This window comes from Leptonychotes weddellii, chromosome 5, assembly GCF_054177405.1.
Source record: "Leptonychotes weddellii isolate Sample4059 chromosome 5, ASM5417740v2, whole genome shotgun sequence".
Classification (NCBI taxonomy): Eukaryota; Metazoa; Chordata; class Mammalia; order Carnivora; family Phocidae; genus Leptonychotes; species Leptonychotes weddellii.
The window spans coordinates 66,116,672-66,137,830 of NC_138373.1; the positions used below are offsets into that span (position 1 = coordinate 66,116,672).

At 41.5% G+C, this 21,159-nt stretch overlaps 1 protein-coding gene and 1 non-coding gene across 2 annotated transcripts in view; both read left to right on the plus strand.

Annotated features, from left to right (window-relative positions):
• Window positions 1-1,149: 1,149 nt before the first annotated feature.
• ATP6V1E1 (ATPase H+ transporting V1 subunit E1) overlaps window positions 1,150-21,159 on the plus strand; it is a 33,405-nt gene continuing 13,395 nt past the window's right edge. Inside the window, exons 1-4 of the mRNA XM_081820922.1 lie at window positions 1,150-1,334; window positions 7,042-7,107; window positions 13,057-13,166; window positions 13,784-13,850. Coding sequence (XP_081677048.1) covers window positions 1,302-1,334; window positions 7,042-7,107; window positions 13,057-13,166; window positions 13,784-13,850 — 276 coding nt within the window. The 5' untranslated portion in view covers window positions 1,150-1,301. The remainder of the gene's footprint in view (window positions 1,335-7,041; window positions 7,108-13,056; window positions 13,167-13,783; window positions 13,851-21,159) is intronic.
• LOC115943888 (small nucleolar RNA SNORA74) lies at window positions 10,511-10,714 on the plus strand. The gene has a single exon (XR_004078461.1). It is a non-coding gene; the product is annotated as a small nucleolar RNA SNORA74 (small nucleolar RNA).

Consider the following 21,159-nt stretch of genomic DNA (forward strand, 5'->3'; position numbering starts at 1 on the left):
ACTCTCTCTCAAATAAATTAAAAAAAAAAAAGACTAAAAAAGACATGACAATTATTACAATAGGTGATCTTGTACTGGATTCAGGATGAGAAAAAAAATTTCTACAAAGGATATTAGTAGGACATATGGCAAAATCTGATTATGGACTTGTGAAATTTCCTGAATTTGATTAATGAAAAGTAATAAAGCCAAATAGCAAAATGTTAACAATTGGTGAATCTAGGTGAATGGAGTTTATTGCACTGTTCTTAAAATTTATTATATTTGAAATTTCTTCAAAATAAAAAGTTGGTAATAAAATACATGTACTCTGACGCCTGGGTTGCTCAGTCGTTGAAGCGCCTGCCTTCAGCTCAGGTCATGTTCCCAGGGTCCTCGGATCAGGCACCACATGGGGCTCCCTGCTCAGCAGGGAGCCTGCTTCTCCCTCTGGCTGCCGTTCCTCTGCTTGTGCTTTGTCTCCCTCTCTCCCCCTCTGACAAATTAATTAATTTAAAAAAAAAAAAGGAAGGAAAGTTTGAGTAGCTGTCACACCCAAGAAATTTAGGGGACATGACAATTAAATAAAACGCAGTATCCTAGGTGGGATCTAGCATTAGGTTGAAACTAAGGAAATCTGAATAATTATGGACTTGAGTTAATACATCAATATTACTTAATTGTAACAAATATGCCATCATAACATATTAATAATATGGGAATCTGTGTGTGCGGGTGAGAAAGATACATGAAAACTCTCTGCCCTGTTCAATTTTTTTGTAAATCTAAAACTGTTCTAAAAATAAAATCTATTAATAAATAAAATATTGGTTAATTTGTTTTCATTAAGGCAGGAAAGCAAAATAATAAATTCTGATTTGGGAGTAAATAATCAAACTTTAAAAAAATACGCAAGGGCTTTAAGGCTAGAAAAATACACAGAATTCGGCTAATTTCAGACGCCTGAATTCCTGAACCCTCTCTTCCGAGGAATACGCTGTTGAAGAAAACAGCTCAGAAGTCACGAGCCAGCTGTAAAATGGACTGGGATTGGACGGAGAAGAGACCGTCCGCGCAGGCGCTCAGTCAGGGGGCGGCAGGGCGGGACTTCCCCGGACCCGCTCTCTTCCCACTGGCTGAGAAAGCTCACAGGGCTGGGCTGCGCGGTCACCTGGCAGGAACCGGAAGCCGGAGTTATAAAACGAAGGAAGTCGAAAGCTCCCCTGGATTTTCTTTTCCCCTTCCTTCCACCGCCCCTTTCCACCGCCCCCTTCCAGCGTAAGCTAGAGCCAGTGGGCCTCCGGCCTAGCAGAGCTTTCGCCATGGCGCTCAGCGATGCTGACGTGCAAAAGCAGGTAGGACCTGCGGTTAGGTCTGGTGAAGTCGCAGTGCGGGTCCGGGGGTGGCGGACTGGAGGACGCGGGCCTCGGGCAGCCCAGATGCCGGAGGAGGGTCCCTTACTCCAAGTCTCCTGGGCTTAGTAGGCTGTCTGCAGGAGGGGAATTTGACCTACAGCTCCTGTGTCTTCAGCTGCGGTTTTGTGCGCCGCCTTCTTGAATGTGCTGGCTTTTTGGCTTACACCTCGGCGTTCCTTGTTTTCCCAGGGTATTCGCTGTGGTTGTTAAAGCAGAGAATTGAAAACCGGGTTTAAATGCAAATCGAATGCAAGGATTGAAGACCTCCTTTTCACTTGATTTTTAACCCTGAGGGAAGGGTTCGCAGTACGATAAAGAATGCTGACGGGAGAGAGTTGCTTCCAATGTTGTTTTGAGGTCATTCATTGAATTGTTAATCTTCATTTTGGAAGGATCTTCTCTATCATAATGAATTGTAATCGTTGGTCTCTCACTAGTGTGTACGTTAATGTTTATTAATAATAATGCAGAATTCCTCTCGATTTATGAACGCCAGCGCCAGCGTTTAGCACAAAGTAAATAAGTCAAGGTTAATGGAAAAAATTATGGAAGTCGTGAATCTGCATCATTTTTGCAAGTGTATCAGTCCTGGGAAACTAGGGTTTTTTGTTTGTTTTGCTTTTTTGTTTAGTTTAATGTGCCATACCTTCAAGTTGTAGGCATTAAGAAAGTTACAATTAGAAAGACTCCCAGGAAAATATATTGGCATTGATAGGCCTGTAACAAACATGGGAAAAAATGGTTTCCATTTGCCCTGCCAGAGATATTCTGAAACCATGGTCCTTGAATTTAGTAGTCATATTGCCAGTAGATTTTTCAGAGAAGGAAACTTATGCCTGCAATTTAATCTTTATAGTTTAGAGAACTAAGTATTTCTTTTTGAAGTACTAGGAAAATTCTCTGACTAAAGCTCACTCACTGGCTTATGAATCTTCTTAAGTGAGCAATAAAATGTTTTTTCCTTGGATATTTCCATTTCCTAGAAGATGACTTTGCATTTTATTCTTAATCTAACGTGCACTAAGAAAAGTGGAGTGTTTCTTCACCCGTGGTCTCCTGCTAATAATCACAAAGGGAAATTGTGTAACAAAAATAGCATCTATGGATAAGATTAAGAAATCTTATTCTTACAGAACAATGGGGTTTTTACATTTATTACTGCTGCTTCTGATTTTTACTATAGGAAAAACTTGGTGCAGTGGAAAAGTACAGTGTCCTCCACATCTTCTAGTAGTCACAGTTACAGTGCTGATTCTCTTTTTCCACTTGTTCCTTCATCATCCCCCCTACCCCTTTGTTATAATATATTGAAGAAAAAGCCTTCCCCAGGAAAAATATAAAGTGGTGTATTTCCTTGGAATCTAGACCAAAACCATTTTTTCTTTCTATAAAATTGAAAGATGAAGGAATCTATGGTCTCTACCCCTCCACGCTACACATAAGCTCCATAAGGGCAGTGTGTTTTGTTCCCTGTATTCTCAGGGCAGTGAATAGACCAGGCACCAAGCACATAACAAGTGCTTATAAATTGCGGATTCCTTGACTTCTTCCCTACTGTATTAAAATTTATGTATATTTGCTTTTTTGTCTGGGGAGTAATGTTATTTACTTCATCCAGTTTTTGAAGGAATCTGATTTCAAAAAACTTAAAACCCAGTAGGGTTAGCAGGAAGATGAAAAGTATCTTTTAAAAAGGAGGTAGTCTCCTTTTTTTTTTTTCTAATTTAAGATTTTTATTTATTTATTTGACAGAGAGAGACACAGCGAGAGTATCTTTTAAAGGCCAGATTTTTCTGCCTTAGGGGTGGAGTTAAATGTCCTGAAGGGCTTGACTATTTTTCTTGTTGGAACTCTTGAAGACAGAATATGATCATGTTGGCTGTAAACAGCCTTCTCTGACCTGGGTTAAAATGAGTGTTTTGCTCTAGGCTGTGCTGATCTAGTCAAATCTGGTAGAGGGTCCAGCATGAGTGATAAAGGCAGATAATGCAGGTTTGAATCAGGGTTCACCTCTACAGGCCCACTGTGCCTTGTAGCATTTATAAACACCTGTTTTGATTACTGTATTAAACTACTTTTAAAATTCCAAACTGAGTTCAGTAAGGCTTCAGACTGAACTTGTGGAGATACCATTCCTTACCGTGAACACACCAATCTGTGGGGGCTAATCCTTTTAGCAAGGTCACAGTGATTTTCTATACAAAGTACTTCTGGATTAGGTACCCCAAATATTTCAAGGCCTGAGATTTTATAAGTATTGTATTACCTATGAAATAGGCTTTGATTATCATAATTATTTTGGTTCCTCAAGCATAGGGTAGTTGCTAAGAATTTTGACAAAAAAGAAATCTTCCCTTTCAAACCATACTGTTTTTCCTTAAGACTTTGATGCCACGAGGTTGGATTATTAATGCACTTTATATTTTTTAATTTTTTAAAATATTTTATTAGAGTGTGCACACGATAGAGCACAAGTGGGGGGTGGGCAGAGGGAGAAGTAGGGTCCCCGCTGAGCAGACGCGGGCCTCCATCCCAAGACCCTGGGATGACTTGAGCCGAAGCAGACGCTTAACCAGCTGAGCCAGAGAGGCGCCCTGTCGGTGCCCTTTTTATTTTATTTATTTATTTTTAAAGATTTTATTCATTTGACAGCACAAGCAAGGGGAGTGGGAGGGAGAGGAAGAAGCAGACTCCCCACTGAGCAGGGAGCCCAATGGGAGGTTGACCCCAGGACCCTGGGATCACCACCTGAGCAGAGGCAGACACTTAATTGACTGAGCCACCCAGGCGCCCCTATTAATGCCCTTTTTTAAAAAATGTATAAAACACATAACAAAACTTAGTTATCTTAACCATTTTTTTTTAAAGATTTTTATTTATTTATTTGATAGAGACACAGCGAGAGAGGGAACACAAGCAGGGGGAGTGGGAGAGGAGAGGGAGAAGCAGGCTTCCCGTGGAGCAGGGAGCCCGATGCGGGACTCGATCCCAGGACCCCAGGATCATGACCTGAGCTGAAGGCAGACGCTTAATGACTGAGCCACCCAGGCGCCACCATCTTAACCATTTTTAGCTGCACAGTTCAGTAGTGTTAAGCATATTCACGTTATTGTAAAACAAATCCTCACTCACCTGTGTGTACATTAGATTTATGGTATCTTTGTGGTACCTGGAGAAGCTGGGAATTGTTTCCAGATTGTTAAACTCTAAAAAGGACTTGGGATATCTCAGGAGGCTTAAAATACCAACCGGTTCTCATTCATTCACAAATGTTTATTGAGCACCCCCTACAGGAGTAGTTGTTCCATGTTCTGGTGTTTTGGTGATGTAAAAAATAAGATCTCTATACTCATGGAACTTAAGTGGGAGAATTAATAAATACAGGGAATTAGGGGCTCCTGGATGGTTCAGTCAGTTAAACATCTGACTCTTGATTTTGGCTCAGGTCATCATCCCAGGGTCGTGAGATAGAGCCCTGCTTCGGGCTCCGAGCTCAGCTCATAGTCTGCTTGAGATTTCTCTCTCTCTGCCCCTACCCCCGCAGGCGTGCTCTTTCTCTCTCTCTCTCTCAAATAGTCTTTTTAAAAAATAAAATAAACACAATGATTAATGACCTAGAGATTATTGGTATTTTTTAAATCATCTTTTTTTACTCATCATTTCTTTCAGATAGAGCCCCTATGAAATGAAACTACCAATGAGTTTGATTAGCCGTAGTACTTGTATATTCACTTGGGTGTTATTTTTACATCTTCCACTAGAGATAGTACTTCATTTATGAGTCTAAAAAAAAGAAAACTTCATTTTTGAGTCTAAATTGGTTCAGTGACCCCAAGCCCCATTCAGAAGACTTCAGTGGACTTTATTCTCTGATTGTAGCCAGAGAAGCCTTATAACAGGTACCTCACCTTATAGTTTAGTTGTGGATAGGGACAAGTAAGCAAGGAATTAAGAATATGTGTTTAGGTAGAGGACGTGCAGAGGGCCCTAGGTGCACATTGGTGAGAAATTCAGGAAAGATTGGCCAAAGGAGGTGACAGTTAAGCAAGAAGAATCCCGAGAACTTAGCCAGCTGAAGGGAGGGAGAAGAGTATTCCAAGTGGAAGGAGCAGCATATTTGAAATCTTGGAAGTGAGGAAGAGGGTGGTGAATTTAAGGAACAGAAAAACTGAAATAAGTTTAGTAGGACAGGAACCAAGAGTCTGAAGAGTGGCAAATTGTGACGGTTATGTTTCATATGATGCTGGCAAGGTAAGCATTGACCAGATCACGTACCTTCTAAAATCTTTACACTTTATCGTAAAGCAGATTGGGGGGGGGGAAGAGTGTGATATATCATGAAACTGGCATATTTATTTTTTAATTTATTTTTTAACAATTTTATTTATTTATTTGACAGAGAGAGAGACAGCAAGAGAGGGAACACAAGCAGAGGGAGTGGAAGAGGGAGAAGCAGGCTTCCCTCTGAGCGGGGAGCCCGATATGGGGCTCAATCCCAGAACCCTGGGATCATGACCTGGGCCAAAGGCAGATGCTTAACCGACTGAGCCACCCAGGTGCCCGAAACAGGCATTTTTAAAGGATCCTTCTGGTTGCAGTGTAGAGTTGATTAGGAAACAAGGCTGAAGGCAGGGAGACAAAATTGGAAGCTGTTGTAATAATTCAGCTGAGAGATGGTGGTAGCAAAGACTAGGATAGTGGCTATGAAGATGGAGAAATGTGGACAAATTAAAGAACTATTAGAATTGATAGCACTTGGTGGTTGATTGGATGTGAGGACTGAGGTACAAGAAAGGGTCAAAGTCAGATGTTGGTGCTAATCCTCAAGATAGAGATCTTAGTGGGCAGAGGGGAAGTGATTAGCAGTTCATTATTGAGTGTGTTGGATTTAGGTTCCTGTGAGTAGGCTATCTACAGAGCAGTCTAGGAGGCAGAGGAAGAAGAGGATGGCACTGAAGGAGGACAAGGAAGTCATGGAAGCAAAGGGAAGAGATTGTTCTTATTCGAGAAGGGAGGGTTGACCAGCATATCAAAAGATGCTGAAAGATTGATTAAGGCCAAGATTTAAGGGCTAGGAGATTATTGTCATTTTATAAAAGTAATTTCAGTGAAGTGGAGAGGGTAGAAGTCAGATTGAAGTATGTTGAGAGTAGGAGGTAAGAAAGTTGAAAAAGTATGGAGCACGTGGCTGGCTCAGTAGAGTATGTGACTCTTGATCTTGGGGTTGTGAGTTTGAGCTCCATGTTGTGTGTAGCGATTACTTAAAAATAAATCTTTAAAAAAAGTTGAAAAGGTAAATATAAATCTGTTTAATTATAGACGGAGAAGAGGAAAAGAGGGTGCCGGCTGAAAGGGGTATGAAGTAGAGGAGGATATATACTCAGTCCTCCCTCCCCCATAGACTCCATGTTCCTTGAGAGTAGGGTAATGTTCTGTGTGATACTGAATATTGTGTCTGGTCCATTTGCTAGAGCAAATTCCAGATTGTAAGATACCTGAAACCAGGAATTACCTCATTTGTCCTTGTACACAGTGCCTGGCACATAATATACTTTCAGTAAATGATTGATTATTGAATGAATCAGAAAAGATGTATATTTTGTTACAGTCAAAAATAAACTAACCTTTTCTTTCTTCTTCCTTCTAGATTAAGCATATGATGGCTTTTATTGAACAAGAAGCCAATGAGAAAGCAGAGGAAATAGATGCAAAGGTGAGACTCCCATCTTGTGGGTTCAGGAAGTTCTCAGAATTTCATAGTGTGGCTTTGCTAAGCAGTAATTAGTAAAATTGCTTCACAACACATTGTATAGGACTGCCAAGAACGTGTCTTATCTTTAATGTTAAAAAGTAAATTTTCCTGGGCAACCTTCTCTGGTCCCCTCCCTCTTTGGGAGCTTTGTACTATCACTCAGTAAACTAATTAATTGATTAATTTTCCTTTCTGAACATTCTAATTGCCAATAAGTATCCTGAAATTTTATGGTAGGGAGTAGAAAAGTAATAGATAAATTTTCTCATGGAATCTGGAATCTAGACATTTAGCATCTATGACTAATTATGATAGTTGGTTAGGGGAGGGTATAGTATTTTTATGTTGTTATTTTTCTTTTTCATTAATTTGTGCTTGTTGAAAAAAAATAATAGTTTGGAAGTGTATAAGGTATAAAATGAAAGCCCCTGTCCATTACAAAGGTGATACTTGGTCAGCAATTTTGAAATTTTATAAATATTTCCATTTGCAGTTTGTTTATACACAGTATATCAAGTTGTTCTTTTCCCTAAGTATAATCATAATGGGCAGAATATATTGTTTAATACATTATTTTCATTATCTTTTTTTTAATATAACTTTAGTTTCTTTTTTTTTTTTTTTTAAGATTTTATTTGAGAGCGTGAGAGCAAGCCGGGGGAGAGACAGAGGGAGAGGGAGAAGCAGACTCCCTGCTGAGCAGGGAGCCCGATGCGGGGCTCGATCCCAGGACCCTGAGATCATGACCTGAGTCGAAGGCAGACGCTTAACCGACTGAGCCACCCAGGCGCCCCTAGTTAGCTCATTTTAAAAATGAAAGTATTTGGGGCGCCTGGGTGGCTCAGTCGTTAAGCGTCTGCTTTCGGCTCGGGTCATGATCTCGGGGTCCTGGGATCGAGCCCCGCATCGGGCTCCCTGCTCAGTGGGAAACCTGCTTCTCCCTCTCCCACTCCCCCAGCTTGTGTTCCCTCTCTCGCTGTGTCTCTGTCAAATAAATAAATAAAATCTTAAAAAAAAGTAAAATAAAATGAGCTAACTAGAGAACAGAGAAGCTAAATGACTGGCCCAAGATCACACAGCTGGTACTTGCAGAGGAGATCCCTAGCCCAGCACTTCCTAGTTAGGCTGATACCTGAGTTATAATCTGTTAATGGCATCCATATGCCTTTGTAGGTTAACTTTTTTTTTTTAATAAAAATAAAGGCCATCAGGGGTGCCTGGGTGGCTCAGTTGGTTAAGCGTCTGCCTTCAGCTCATGTCATGATCCCAGGGTCCTGGGATTGAGCCCCACGTTGGGCTCCCTGCTCAGTGGGAGTCTGCTTCTCCCTCTGACCTTCCTCCGTCTCGTGCTCGCTCTCACTCACTCACTCTCTCAAATAAATAAATAAAATCTTAAAAAAAAAAAAAACTTAAAAAAAAATAAAGGCTATCAGGTGAGAGTATGGAAGCAAGAACTTCGTATTTCCTTCAATGACTCCAGAAGAGCAGGAAAAGAGGAAAAGGTAATTTTTATTTTCTTAAATTTTTTTTAAAGACTTTATTTATTTGACAGACAGCGAGAGAGGGAACACAAGCAGGGGGAGTGGGAGAGGGAGAAGCAGGCTTCCTGCAGAGCAGGGAGCCCGACGCGGGGCTCGATCCCAGGACCCTGGGATCATGACCTGAGCCGAAGGCAGATGCTTAATGACTGAGCCACCCAGGCGCCCCATGGAAAAGGTAATTTTTAAAAACCTACACTGACAGGGGCACTTGGGTGGCTAAGCATCTGCCTTCAGCTCAGGTCATGATCCCAGGGCCCTGGGATCAAGCCCCACGTCGTCGGCGGGTTCCCTGCTCAGCAGGGAGCCTGCTTCTCCCTCTCCCCCTGCTTGTGTGCCCTTACTCTCTGAAGTGAATAAACAAAATCTTAAAAATATATATATAAATAAAAAAAATAAAAACCTACGCTGACAAGCACGGTTGTCATGAAGATAGTGCCCTGGGAAGCAGGTGGTGCTGCAGTGCCAAGTGGGACAGAACGAGGTTGGTGTTACACGAGGTGCAGGAGTAGGGTCCTGTCCCCTGGCAGATGCTGCAGGAGTGACATTGTTTACAAGCTCCTCTGTTGTATCCAGAAGCGCAGTCAGGCACACAGTGGCCCCCCAGCAGCAGGTCCCGGGCATTCTGGAAGCTCAGGCAGAGGTTGCCGGTGTTGTGGAGATGAGCTGCGCAGCGCTGGTGCAGAGGATGGGGGTCGTCAGTACTATCAACATTTCCCCCCAAGAACTCTGAGAGCTCTAGCACGATGTGCCCTCATTCACAGTGCTCCTGAGCTCCAGTGTAAAGGTTATTTAAAAATAAAATCTTAAAAAAATTTTTTTTATCATTTAAGGAAGAAAAGACTCTTTTGCCTACCACTACTATAATCTTTTTTTTTTTTTTAAAGATTTTATTTATTTATTTGACAGAGAGAGACACAGCGAGAGAGGGAACACAAGCAGGGGGGAGAGGGAGAGGGAGAAGCAGGCTTCCTGCCAAGCAGGGAGCCCGATGCGGGGCTCGATCCCAGGATCCTGTGATCATGACCTGAGCTGAAGGCAGACGCTTAACGACTGAGCCACCCAGGCTCCCCACCACTACTATAATCTTAACAGCTGATGGAGTATTGTTTAATTTTGTTTGATGGTCATAGGAGCACTTCAGTTTCTTGTATGATTAGTTCCCTTATTTCCCTCTGGGACAAATGTAGAAATTCTATTTCAGCTGATAAATGCATTCCTATTTGAAATAGTCTTATATCGAGATGCCTGAGTGGCTCAGTCAGTTAAGCGGCTGCCTTCGGCTCAGGTCATACATGATCTTAGGGTCCTGGGATTGAGTCCTGCATGGGGCTCCCTGCTCATCGGGCAGTCGGCTTCTCCTCTGCCTGCCATTCCCACTGCTTGTGCGCTTGCTCGCTCTCTCTGGCCAGTAAATAAAATCTTAAAAAAAAAAAAGCATTGTATCTCGTATAACACAATCATCTTTATTTCCCATGATAGGTATAGAAAAAAGCTGTTAGGCACTTCTTTTCATTTATTTATTTGTAAAGATTTTATTTATTTGAGAGGGAGAGAGCACCAGGGTGGGGAGGTACAGAGGGAGAGGGAAAGCAGACTCCCCGCTGAGCAGGGAACCACTGAGCCGAAGTCAGTTAGATACTTAACTGAGCCACCCAGGTGCCCCAGGCATTTCTTTTAGAATATAAAAGCTCAAATACCTGTGCCAACCATTAAACATTCAAGTGGACGACTCTAGCTAACTTTGTAAAATCATTTCATACTGCTTAAAAATCATAGACATCTGACACACTGGTAAGATCACCTTTTAAAAAAATGACCACTCTTCCAGCAGTAGTCAGCTGTCCAGATAGAGCCATTCCTGTGATGGTGTTACACTGCTGGAAGAGGGCTGTCCTGTCGTCTTCCTCCAGTGGCTTCTGTTGCTCTTCTGGTGGCGCCTGCCGTTGGTGCAAGGCAGAACTGTGCTTCCTTGATAGGGTGCTGAGCGTTCACTCTGGCCGCTTAGCTCTAGTCCGGGAGCAGACATAGTATACCGCATGCTTTCTCTGCATGTTCTAGTTAGACCGCTTTTTCTTTCTCTTTGAGTATTTCCCTTTAATCCTGCTTTATATTCTCTAATATTCCACACTTTGATTTTATTTGATATCCTAAGTATATTCTCCCAGAAAACTTAATTGCAAGCTAGCTTGTCCGTTAAAATGTTTTGGATTTTTTTAACACAGATCAGTTACTGTAAACTTCTTTATAAAATATATTCTAGGTTGTCATTCAAAGTCTTTCTATATTTGATTTATACTTAATAATAAGAGTTTTCTGGGGTGCCTGGGTGGCTCAGTCGGTTGGCGCTAGGTTTTCTGGCTTTGTTCTGTAGCACATTTGGAGCCATCATTGAGAAAACAGGAGGTGCAGAAGATGACCTTAACACAGAAACAGCTGGAACTGTGACAGGCATGTTGTATATATGTACAGGCGGTCTTTGAGGGGTAGCACAAGGTGCTCTGGCAGGACTAATGCTTCCTAGCCTCTGCACACTATATAACTGGGAGCATACGAAAGCCTCCTTGCTCCAACAGTCACTCTGAAGATTTTGACAACTTATGAATGGAGGACACTTTAATAGTCATCTAGATCAATTTATACATCAGCCTAGAGTTACTCTCTCTTCCTACAATTAGTTTGAAACATTGGAGATTCCAGTTTGCTGTGATGAAGATTCATGGATGGAGGCACCTGGCTGGCTCAGTCAGTAGAGCATGTGACTCTTCATCACAGTGTCATGAGTTCCAGCCTCATGTTGGGCATAGCTCTAAAAAAAAAAGAAAGAAAAAGATTCATGGATGGTTGACCAGGACTGGCACTCCTTCCAGCCATTGAGTTAAAGCCAAAACCCTCTGGTAGCTGAGTAATGTGGTTTTCTCCTACCCCCTGCACTGGAAAACTACTTACTCCCAGAATTCAGGTCATGATTGTTGTTGTACTGTATCACCACATTTGTTTATTTAATGATCTGAAACTGTAATGTTGCTTTGTATTCCCAGTAAAATAGAAAAAAATTTAAAAATTTAAAACAATTAAAAAGTAACTGCTCAATAATTTACACTCATAAACAACTTACATTTATATAACTTATAATTTTAAAAGGACTGTTAGATTTATCTTACTTATTTGACCTATGAGGAATGAATACTGTTCTATTTATTTAATTTATTTATTTATTTTTTATTTTTTTAGAATTTTTTTTTTTTGTAATTTATTCATTTGAGACAGAGAGAGAGAGAGAGTAGGAGTAGTGCGGAGAGGCAGAGGGAGAGGGAGAAGCAGACTCCCCACCGAGCAGGGAGCCCGATGCGGGGCTCGATCCCAGGACCTGGAGATCATGACCTGAGCCAAAGGCAGACGCTTAATGACTGAGCCACCCAGGCGCCCCCTATTTATTTTTTTAAAGGGAGGTAGGGTGGGAGAGGCAGAGGGAGCGAAAGAATCCCAAGCAAACTCTACGCCTAGCTTGGAGCCCAACGTGGGACTCGATCTCACAACCCTGAGATCGTGACCTGAACTGAAATCAAGAGTCAGACACGTAATCAACTGAGCCACCCAGGCACCTGAAGAATACTATTTTAATTATTTTATAAGGGAGGACTAAGACTGAGATTACTTGACCAAATTTTTTTAGGCAGTAACCCAGATGTAAGCTCCAAATTCTGTAGTCAAATGGATTAAATTTAGAATACATAATGATTTTTTTTCACATACAGAATCTTCTATCTGAATATATCCTTTGTAACTTTGTGACTGGGTACTGTTATCTTTTTTTTTTTTTTAAGATTTTATTTATTTATTTGACAGAGAGATAGCGAGAGCAGGAACACAAGCAGGGGAGTGGGAGAGTGAGAAGCAGGCTTCCTGCCGAGCAGGGAGCCCGATGTGGGACTCGATCCCAGGACCCTGGGATCATGACCTGAGCCGAAGGCAGACGCTTAACGACTGAGCCACCCAGGCGCCCAATCTTTTTTTTTTTTTTTTTAAATTTTTAAAAATTTTTTTTTAATTTTTATTTTAAGTAGGCTCCACACACCGTGGGGGGCTTAAAATCATGACCCTGAGATCAAGAGTGGTATGTTCTACCAACTAAGCCAGCCAGGCGCCCGTGGGTACTATTATCCTAGATCAAATTTTTAGTTTTCTGGTTCATCATTTATGTCGAAAATCATTGGTTATCCCTTTTGAGTAAATTAGAAATAAATTTTGAAGACAAGTCATAATAAACTAACTATTTTTGATATGGAATACAGTGTTGCTGGTTGCCAGCTGCTTAAAATAAAACTCAAAATCTGGTATAATGAATTAATAATAATTGTTTCCTTGATAGGCAGAGGAAGAGTTCAACATTGAGAAAGGTCGTCTTGTGCAAACCCAAAGACTGAAGATTATGGAATACTACGAGAAGAAAGAAAAGCAGATTGAGCAGCAGAAGAAAATGTACGTAGATCCTCGTACCGTATCAGCTAAGGAAGCTTTAAAAAGTCAGCGGGACGGGGTGCCTGGGTGGCTCAGTTGGTTGAGTGACTGCCTTCGGCTCAGGTCATGATCCCGGAGTACTGGGATCGAGTCCCGCATCGGACCCCCTGCTCAGCAGGGAGTGTGCTCCTCCCTCTGACCCTACCTCCTCTTGTGCTCTCTCTCACTCTCTCTCTCTCGGAAAAAAAAAAAGTCAGTGGGACAAGAGGACAGAGCAGGTGCTTTGGAGTCAGGCAGGTATGGGCTCAAGTCTTAACTGGACCACTTAATATACTTGTATGACCTTGGGCAAGTTGTGTAATTTCTTTTTCTTCATTTGTGAAAATGGAAGCATCACAGGATTATTGAAAGAAAGTTGTAATAACTGATATGAAAGTGCTTGCCACTTGGTAAGCACTCAATAAATACTTAAATATCTTTGAAAATAAGTTGGTAGAAACCACTAAATGTATTTCAGTGGGGTTCTCTGAGGTATATACAAAGAGAAGTATCTGTACATACAAAGGAAGCTGTATATTTATTTCTCTGCAGTTTTTTTCTTATGCTATACTGATACTATTTTTCCATACCTTTTGCAGTAAGATGTCTAATTTGATGAATCAAGCAAGGCTCAAAGTCCTCAGAGCAAGAGATGACCTTATTACAGTGAGTAATTTGCTCCTATTACAAGATTATAAAATGTTTATTCACTTACCTATTATAGAGAATTCACTAGTTAGCATTAGCGAATTAAGGAGTTGAATGATTTCTTGAGAAAAAATATTTGGTCAGCAAATCATTATACTAGGTTTTGTAATAAATACAAAGTGAAGGGTGCCTGGGTGGCTCAGTCGAGCGTCCGACTCGATTTTGGCTCAGGTCATGGTTTCAGGGTCATGAGATTGAGCCCCGAGTCGGGCTTTGCCCTCAGCATGGAGTCTGCTTGGAATTCTCTGTCTCCCTGTTCCCCACCACCATGCGCTTGGGAAGTATTGTCTTCTAAGGAAGAAGTTAGAAACCTACAGAAACATACCACTTAGTTGAGAAAGTTTAAAGGTATTCACATTAGCCTACCTGGCTCAGTTGGTAGAACATGCAACTCTTGGTCTCAGGGCTGTGAGCTTGAGCCCCACATTAGGTGTGGAGTTTACTTAAAAAAAATTGTGTTCACATAAAGGTATTTGAATTATATTTTAGGAACCAACTAGGATGCCTGCTGTCTTCACTGTTCTTCATTGTTATATTGGAGGCCCTAGATTCCTTTAAGATGGAGAAATAAGAATTATATACAAACTGGGAAAGAATAAAGATTTTTTGCAGATGTGATTTCCCACACAAAAAAATAACATCTAAAAAGTAATAAGAACTAGTAATTAGTTTAAAATGGTGACTGGTGTGGAGCACCTGGGTGGCTCAGTCGGTTAAGCGTCTGCCTTTGGCTCAGGCCATGATCCCAGGGTCCCGGGATCAAGTCCCGCATCCGGCTCCCTGCTCAGCGGGGAGCCTGCTTCTCCCTCTCCTGCTCCCCCTGCTTGCGCTCTCTCACTCTGTCAAATAAATAAAATCTTAAAAAAAAAAAACAACAAATGGTGACTGGCTACAGAGAGAATATACAGAAATTAATAGTTTTTCTGGATCCCAACAATAACCAGTTAGCATGTAAAAAAAAAAAAGATTCTTTTATAATGGTTAAAAAATTACTAAATTATTATGAATTATTAGTAAATAAGATCTAAATGAAAAAACTATATAAAACTAAAAGTATAAAACTTGAATAAATGGAAAGCATACCATTTTCTTAGAAGATTAAAGAAACAAACTAATATTGTAAGCTATCAATTCTTATTAGGTTAATCTGGTGTGGCAGCACTGAGAATGGACTTGGTGTGTCAGTGTTGACACATTTTGCAGGGAGACTTTCCAGACATTGACTAATGGTTGACTTCTCCTCTTCCAAGTCCAATGCTAAATACTGAATTTCAGACCTGGCTTACTAGGAGAATGGTGGTTCTATTAATGAAATGGGAAGTTAGGAGGACAAACTTTTTTGGACATACTTTAAGGGGCCAAGAAACCTCCAGTTGGAAATGTCTGTCAGGATGGTAAATAAGGGGCTGAAATTCAGGACAACAGAGATCACTTATTAACATAACTCATAATACTTCAAATTCGAATGCTTTTAAATTCTAGGAATGTGTGGGGCATCTGCCTTTGGCTCACGTCATGATCTCAGGATCCTGGAATCGAGCCCCATCGGGCTCCCTGCTCAGTGGGGAGTCTGCTTCTCCCTCTGCCCCTCCCCCCGCTTGTGTGTGCACACTCTCAAATTTTTTTTTAAGATTTTATTTTTTTGTCAGAGAGTGAGCATAAGCAGGGGGAGCAACAGGCAGAGGGAGAAGCAGACTCCCTGCTTAGCAAGGAGCCTGATGTGGGACTTGGTCCCAGGACCCTGAGATCATGACCCAAGCCTAAGGCAGACGCTCAACCAACTGAGCCACCCCGGCGCCCCATAAATAAAAATCCTTAAAAAAAGTTAAAAAATAAATTCTAGGGGGGCACCTGGGTGGCTCAGTTGGTTAAGCAACTGCCTTTGGCTCAGGTTATGATCCTGGAGTCCCGGGATTGAGTCCCACATCAGGCTCCCTGCTCAGCAGGGAGTCTGCTTCTCCCTCTTCCCTACCCCCCTCTCATGTGCTCGCTCTCTTTCTCTCTCTCTCAAATAAATAAAATCTTAAATAAATAAATAAATAAATTCTAGGAATGTGGGAAAATAGGAAATCTGTTGCTAAGTTATCTTCCCACATGGGAATGAATAGTTCATCCTTTATAAAATACCAAAAAGAGGACTGGAGAGCTTTTTGTGGAAATGTTGACTGCAAAATACCTCAGGACAGCTGTTACCTAGTGTCTTCACTAAAATGTTGAGTTTCAGTAATCAGTGGTTGGTTTGCTTCCACAGGATTCAAATTTCTTTAGCAACCTGATTGACAGTTTATAAGTTGGACTTAGAATAATAACCACCTTAGGGGGGTGGTTTCTTGTAGAAGAACTTGGGCTTTAAGAGTATTTCAGCTTTGGGGTGCCTGGGTGGCTCAGTCGGTTAAGCATCTGACTCTTAATTTCGGGTCAGGTCATGATCCTCAGGATCATGAAATCGAGCCCCATGTGGGGCTCTGCGCTGGGAATGGAGCCTGCTTGGGCTTCTTTCTCTTCCTCTCCCTCTGCCCCTTCCTCTCTCAGGGGGAAAAAAAAAAAGTCTTTCAGCTTTGCCATGTTAGTTTGAGTAAATTATTATTTCTGACCCTCGGTTTCCTCTTTGGTATGTATTAATTATGATACTTGGTTCAGAGGGCTGGGTTTTTGTTTCCTTTTTTTTTATAGTTTTATAATTATTTAAAAACCAAATTTATTTTTGGGCTCCATGCTGGGTGTGGAGCCTGCTTAAAAAACAAACCAAATTTATTTTTACACAAGTGTTATATATAGCACATTAAAAAATCTAAAGAATCAAATCCATAAAGGTTTATGCCAACAAATATCAGTTTCTTGGCCCTATTGAAACACAGGGTTCTTAAGCTCTTACGAGGATTGAATGCAAGAACGCATTTAATTCCTCTAGCTTAACACTGGCATATGGTGTTTATTTAAGAAGTGTTACTTGCCTTTCTCCATCTCATTTCCTCCAGGTGGTAACCCTTCTTTGAATAGGTCTTGATAGTTGAAATATTCTCCCAGCTTCTTGGTGCCTTTGCTCTTAAAGCCCCTGGACCATAAGTTGCTGTATCTTTGATAAATGCCCAGAGTCAAAAATGACAACTGTGACAGCTACTGGGTAGATGCTGTTATTTGTACAATTCAAGAGTTTAGAGACCTGTAACTTAAATATCTCAGCAGCATTCCTCAAGATGAGTGCCAAGGGTTATAGCACATATTGTTAAATGTTATAATTTGACCAGTTAATAGGTTTTGTATTTGCTTTATCTGGTTTTATGCTGCCTTTTTTGAAGATTAATGATACTAAAAGTGGGAAAGATCCTAAGAAAGGTCATCTCTAATATACTATAGAAATGCTTTTGGGGCGCCTGGGTGGCTTAGTTGGTTGGCGACTGCCTTCGGCTCAGATCGTGATCCCGGAGTACTGGGATCGAGTCCCGCATCGGGCTCCCTGCTCAGCAGGGAGTCTGCTTCTCCCTCTGACCCTCCCGACCCTCCCCCCTCTCATGTGCTCTCTCTCTCAGTCTCTCTCTCTCTCAAATAAATAAAATCTTTAAAAAAAAAGAAAGAAAAAGAAATGCTTTTTTTTCTTTCTTTTTTTTTTTTTTAAAGAAATGCTTTTGATAATATATTCTCTAATGGTATACTTGTCTTAGATGGCAAACAGGTTTTATAACCCAAAGTAAACAGCTCAGTATTTTAGTAGATCTGACTTCACTTCAAATTAAAGTTACTATTTTTTCTTGTCCTTATTGTTTGCTTGACCTAATTTTTTCTTTTTTTTTTTTTTAAAGATTTTATTTATTTATTTGACAGAGCGCAAGAGAGGGAACACAAGCAGGGAGAGTGGGAGAGGGAGAAGCAGGCTTCCCGCTGAGCAGGGAGCCCGATGCGGGGCTTGATCCCAGGACCCTGGGATCATGACCTGAGCCGAAGGCAGACGCTTAACGACTGAGCCACCCAGGCGCCCCTGATTTTTTCTTTTTTTAAAGATTTTATTTATTCCCTGCTCCCACATCTGGCTCTGTGCTCGGCGGTGAGCCTGCTTCTTCCTCTTCCACTGTCAGCCTGTCTGCCTACTTGTGCTCTCTCTCTCCCTCTGTCAAATAAATAAATACAGTCTTTAAAAAATAATAATAAATAAAGATTTTATTTGTCAGAGAGAGCACAGGTGGAGGGGAGGGGCAGAGGGAGAGGGAGAAGCAGACTCCACACTGAGCAGGGAGCCTAGGGCAGGGCTTGATCCCAGGACCTCAAGATCATGACCTGAGCCAAAGGCAGACACTCAACTGACTGAGCCACCCAGGCACCCCTGATTTTTTCTTTCTAAAAAATTTTTTTAGGGGCGCCTGGGTGGCTCAGTCGGTTAAGTGGCTGCCTTTGGCTCGGGTCATGGTCTGGGGTCCTGGAATCGAGTCCCACATCGGGCTCTCTGCTCAGCAGGGAGTCTGCTTCTCCCTCTGCCTCTGCCTGCTGCTTTCTCTGCTTGTGCTCGCTCTTTCTGTGTCAAATAAAAATAAAGAAATCTTAAAAAAAATTTTTTTTTAAAGATTTTATTTTTAGGGGCGCCTGGGTTTTATTTTTTAAAGATTTTATTTATTTTTGCAAGGGAGAGAGAGGGAGGGGGAGAACACAAGAGCACAAGTGGGGGTGGGAGGAGGGAGGGCAGAGGGAGAAGCAGACTCCCCACTGAGCAGGGAGCCAGATGTGGGGCATGATCCCAGAGTCCCGGGATCATGACCTGAACTGAAGGCAGATGCTTAACCAACTGAGCCACCCAGGTGCCCTAAATCCTTTTAAATATAATGAATTACAAGTTTGGCTTTTAGAAGGAAATTTTAGGTGTCATGGATAGGAAACTAATATCTAAAATTTAGATCATTTACTTAATCAAATATCTGATATGCTTACCAAGTGGCAAGCACGATTTTTATTACTAGAGTTATAATAAAATGGAGTCCTTGCCTTTGTGGAACTTAATATCCTAGTAGGCTAAGTATGACTTGTGGTTTAAAAAAAAAAACAAAACAAAAATTTGGGTTTTTTTTTTTTTTTTCCTTTTTTCTACTTCTCTGTATTTTCCACTTCTCTGTATTTTCCACTTTTCAGTTCCAGTGCTTGTCAACTTTTTTCGCCCTCTAGAATATTTACATGATTATTTTATACTTGAATAACCTTTCTCATCATACACAGTGATTTTCAAATTTTGAGGGAGAGGATATAGAGAGAAAGCACAGTTGTATGGAATGAACATTTTGTAATTGGAAAAGATCCAACTTCAGATCGTTTTTCAAAATAAAGTTTGTGTACCAGGGGGCGCCTGGTCAGTTAAGTGTCTGACTCTTCATTGCAGCTCAGGTCATGATCTCAGGGTCATGAGGTTGAGCCCTACATTGGGCTCTGCACTGGGTGTGGAGCCTGCTTAGGATTCTCTCTCCTTCTCCCTCTGCCCCCCTCCCCCCCCAAAAAAACCCCCCAAAAACCAAAATATAGTTATCCACCATTTTCTTTAAGAGATGGGCTAAGGGAAGAGGCTTACATTTTATAAGTTTGAAACACAAAGCAGCAGTTTCAGGTCATATCACACATATCTTCCCCAAATTTTGCCAGAGAGTTTGTCTGCATATTTCCGAAATTGTCACAAACAAAATTCTGTTTCAGTACTATCATCATCTTTTAGTTTTCACTATTCTATTTTCACTTTCTAATTTAGCTGGGTTGCCTTCTTAAGCTATTTGAACTGAATTCAAAGTATACTTATATTTGGCTTATATCCTGCTGGGCCCTATAGCAGTCTGCATCCAACTGGATTGAGACAAGAGTGTATATCTGTACTATAGCTTTTTGAGTGTGAACCTTAAAAAGAATATGGAACTTATCCTTTGGCTGACTCTCTAATTTTAATGAGCATAAAAATTACCTGGAAGACCTTGTTAAAATGGGGATTCCCAGCCCTATTTCCAGAGAATTTTATGTTCTAGTCAGGAATCAGCTTAAATAAGCAGTCCAGAGTACCCTTGATGCAGTGGTCTGAGAACCACACTAAGAAATACTGCTTTAGGCTTACATTTTTGTTAGAGAAGGAGCTGGTGACAGTGGGAACAGACAAGGAGGTTTGGGCTTACCTCTCAGGTCAAGAAGTAGGAAAGCCTAAACCACGGTAGCAGCAAAAGAGATAAAGAGAAGGCAGGAGCCTCATTGCACAGATCCTACAAAGGTAGTTGTAGGACTTGGCGACTTTCAGGTTGTGATGAGTGAGCAGAAAGAAGTAGTCAAGAAAGACTTAGGGTTCCTGGGGTAGGCAACTGGATGGAGGGATGGAGATTAGGAATAAGAGGAGCAGGTGAGGGATGGTGATAAACCTTGGAGTTGGAATAGCTTTAGGAATCCAAGTGAACAGATACGAGTTGGGCTTATGAGAGAGGTTGGGACTTTTTTTTTTTTTTTAAAGATTTTATTTATTTATTTGAGAGAGAGAATGAGAGACAGAGAGCATGAGAGGGAGGAGGGTCAGAGGGAGAAGCAGACTCCCTGCCGAGCAGGGAGCCCGATGCGGAACTCGATCCCGGGACTCCAGGATCATGACCTGAGCTGAAGGTAGTCGCTCAACCAACTGAGCCACCCAGGCGCCCCGGGACTTTTTTTTTTAAGATTTTATTTTTAGGGACGCCTGGGTGGCTCAGTCAGTTAAGTATCTGCCTTCAGCTCAGGTCATGATCCCAGAGTCCTGGGATTGAGTCCCGCATTGGGCTTCTTGCTCAGCAGGGAGCCTGCTTCTCCCTCTGCCTGCCACTCCCTCTGCTTGTGCTCTCTCTCTCTCACATACACACACTCACAAATAAATAAAAAATCTTAAGATATTATTTTTAAGGAATCTCTACATCCAGTGTGGCATTCAAACCCATAACCCCGAGATAAGAGTCACACACTCCACTGGCTGAGGCAGCCAGGCACCCCAAAAGGTTGGAACTTCTAAATGGACAACACACAGGTCCCAGGTAGAGCTGTGGGTATGGATGAGATCACCACAGTTGTGGATGTCAAATTATAGGGCCATGTAAACAAACTGAGAAGCATGTATATATATATATATACACACACACATATATATACATATATACACATACATATCTACACACATACATATCTACACACATATTTATATATATATACACACATTTTTTTTTTAAGTATGCTGTATCCCCAACATGGGGCTTGAACTCACAACCCCACGATCAAGAGTTGCATGCTCTGGGTGCCT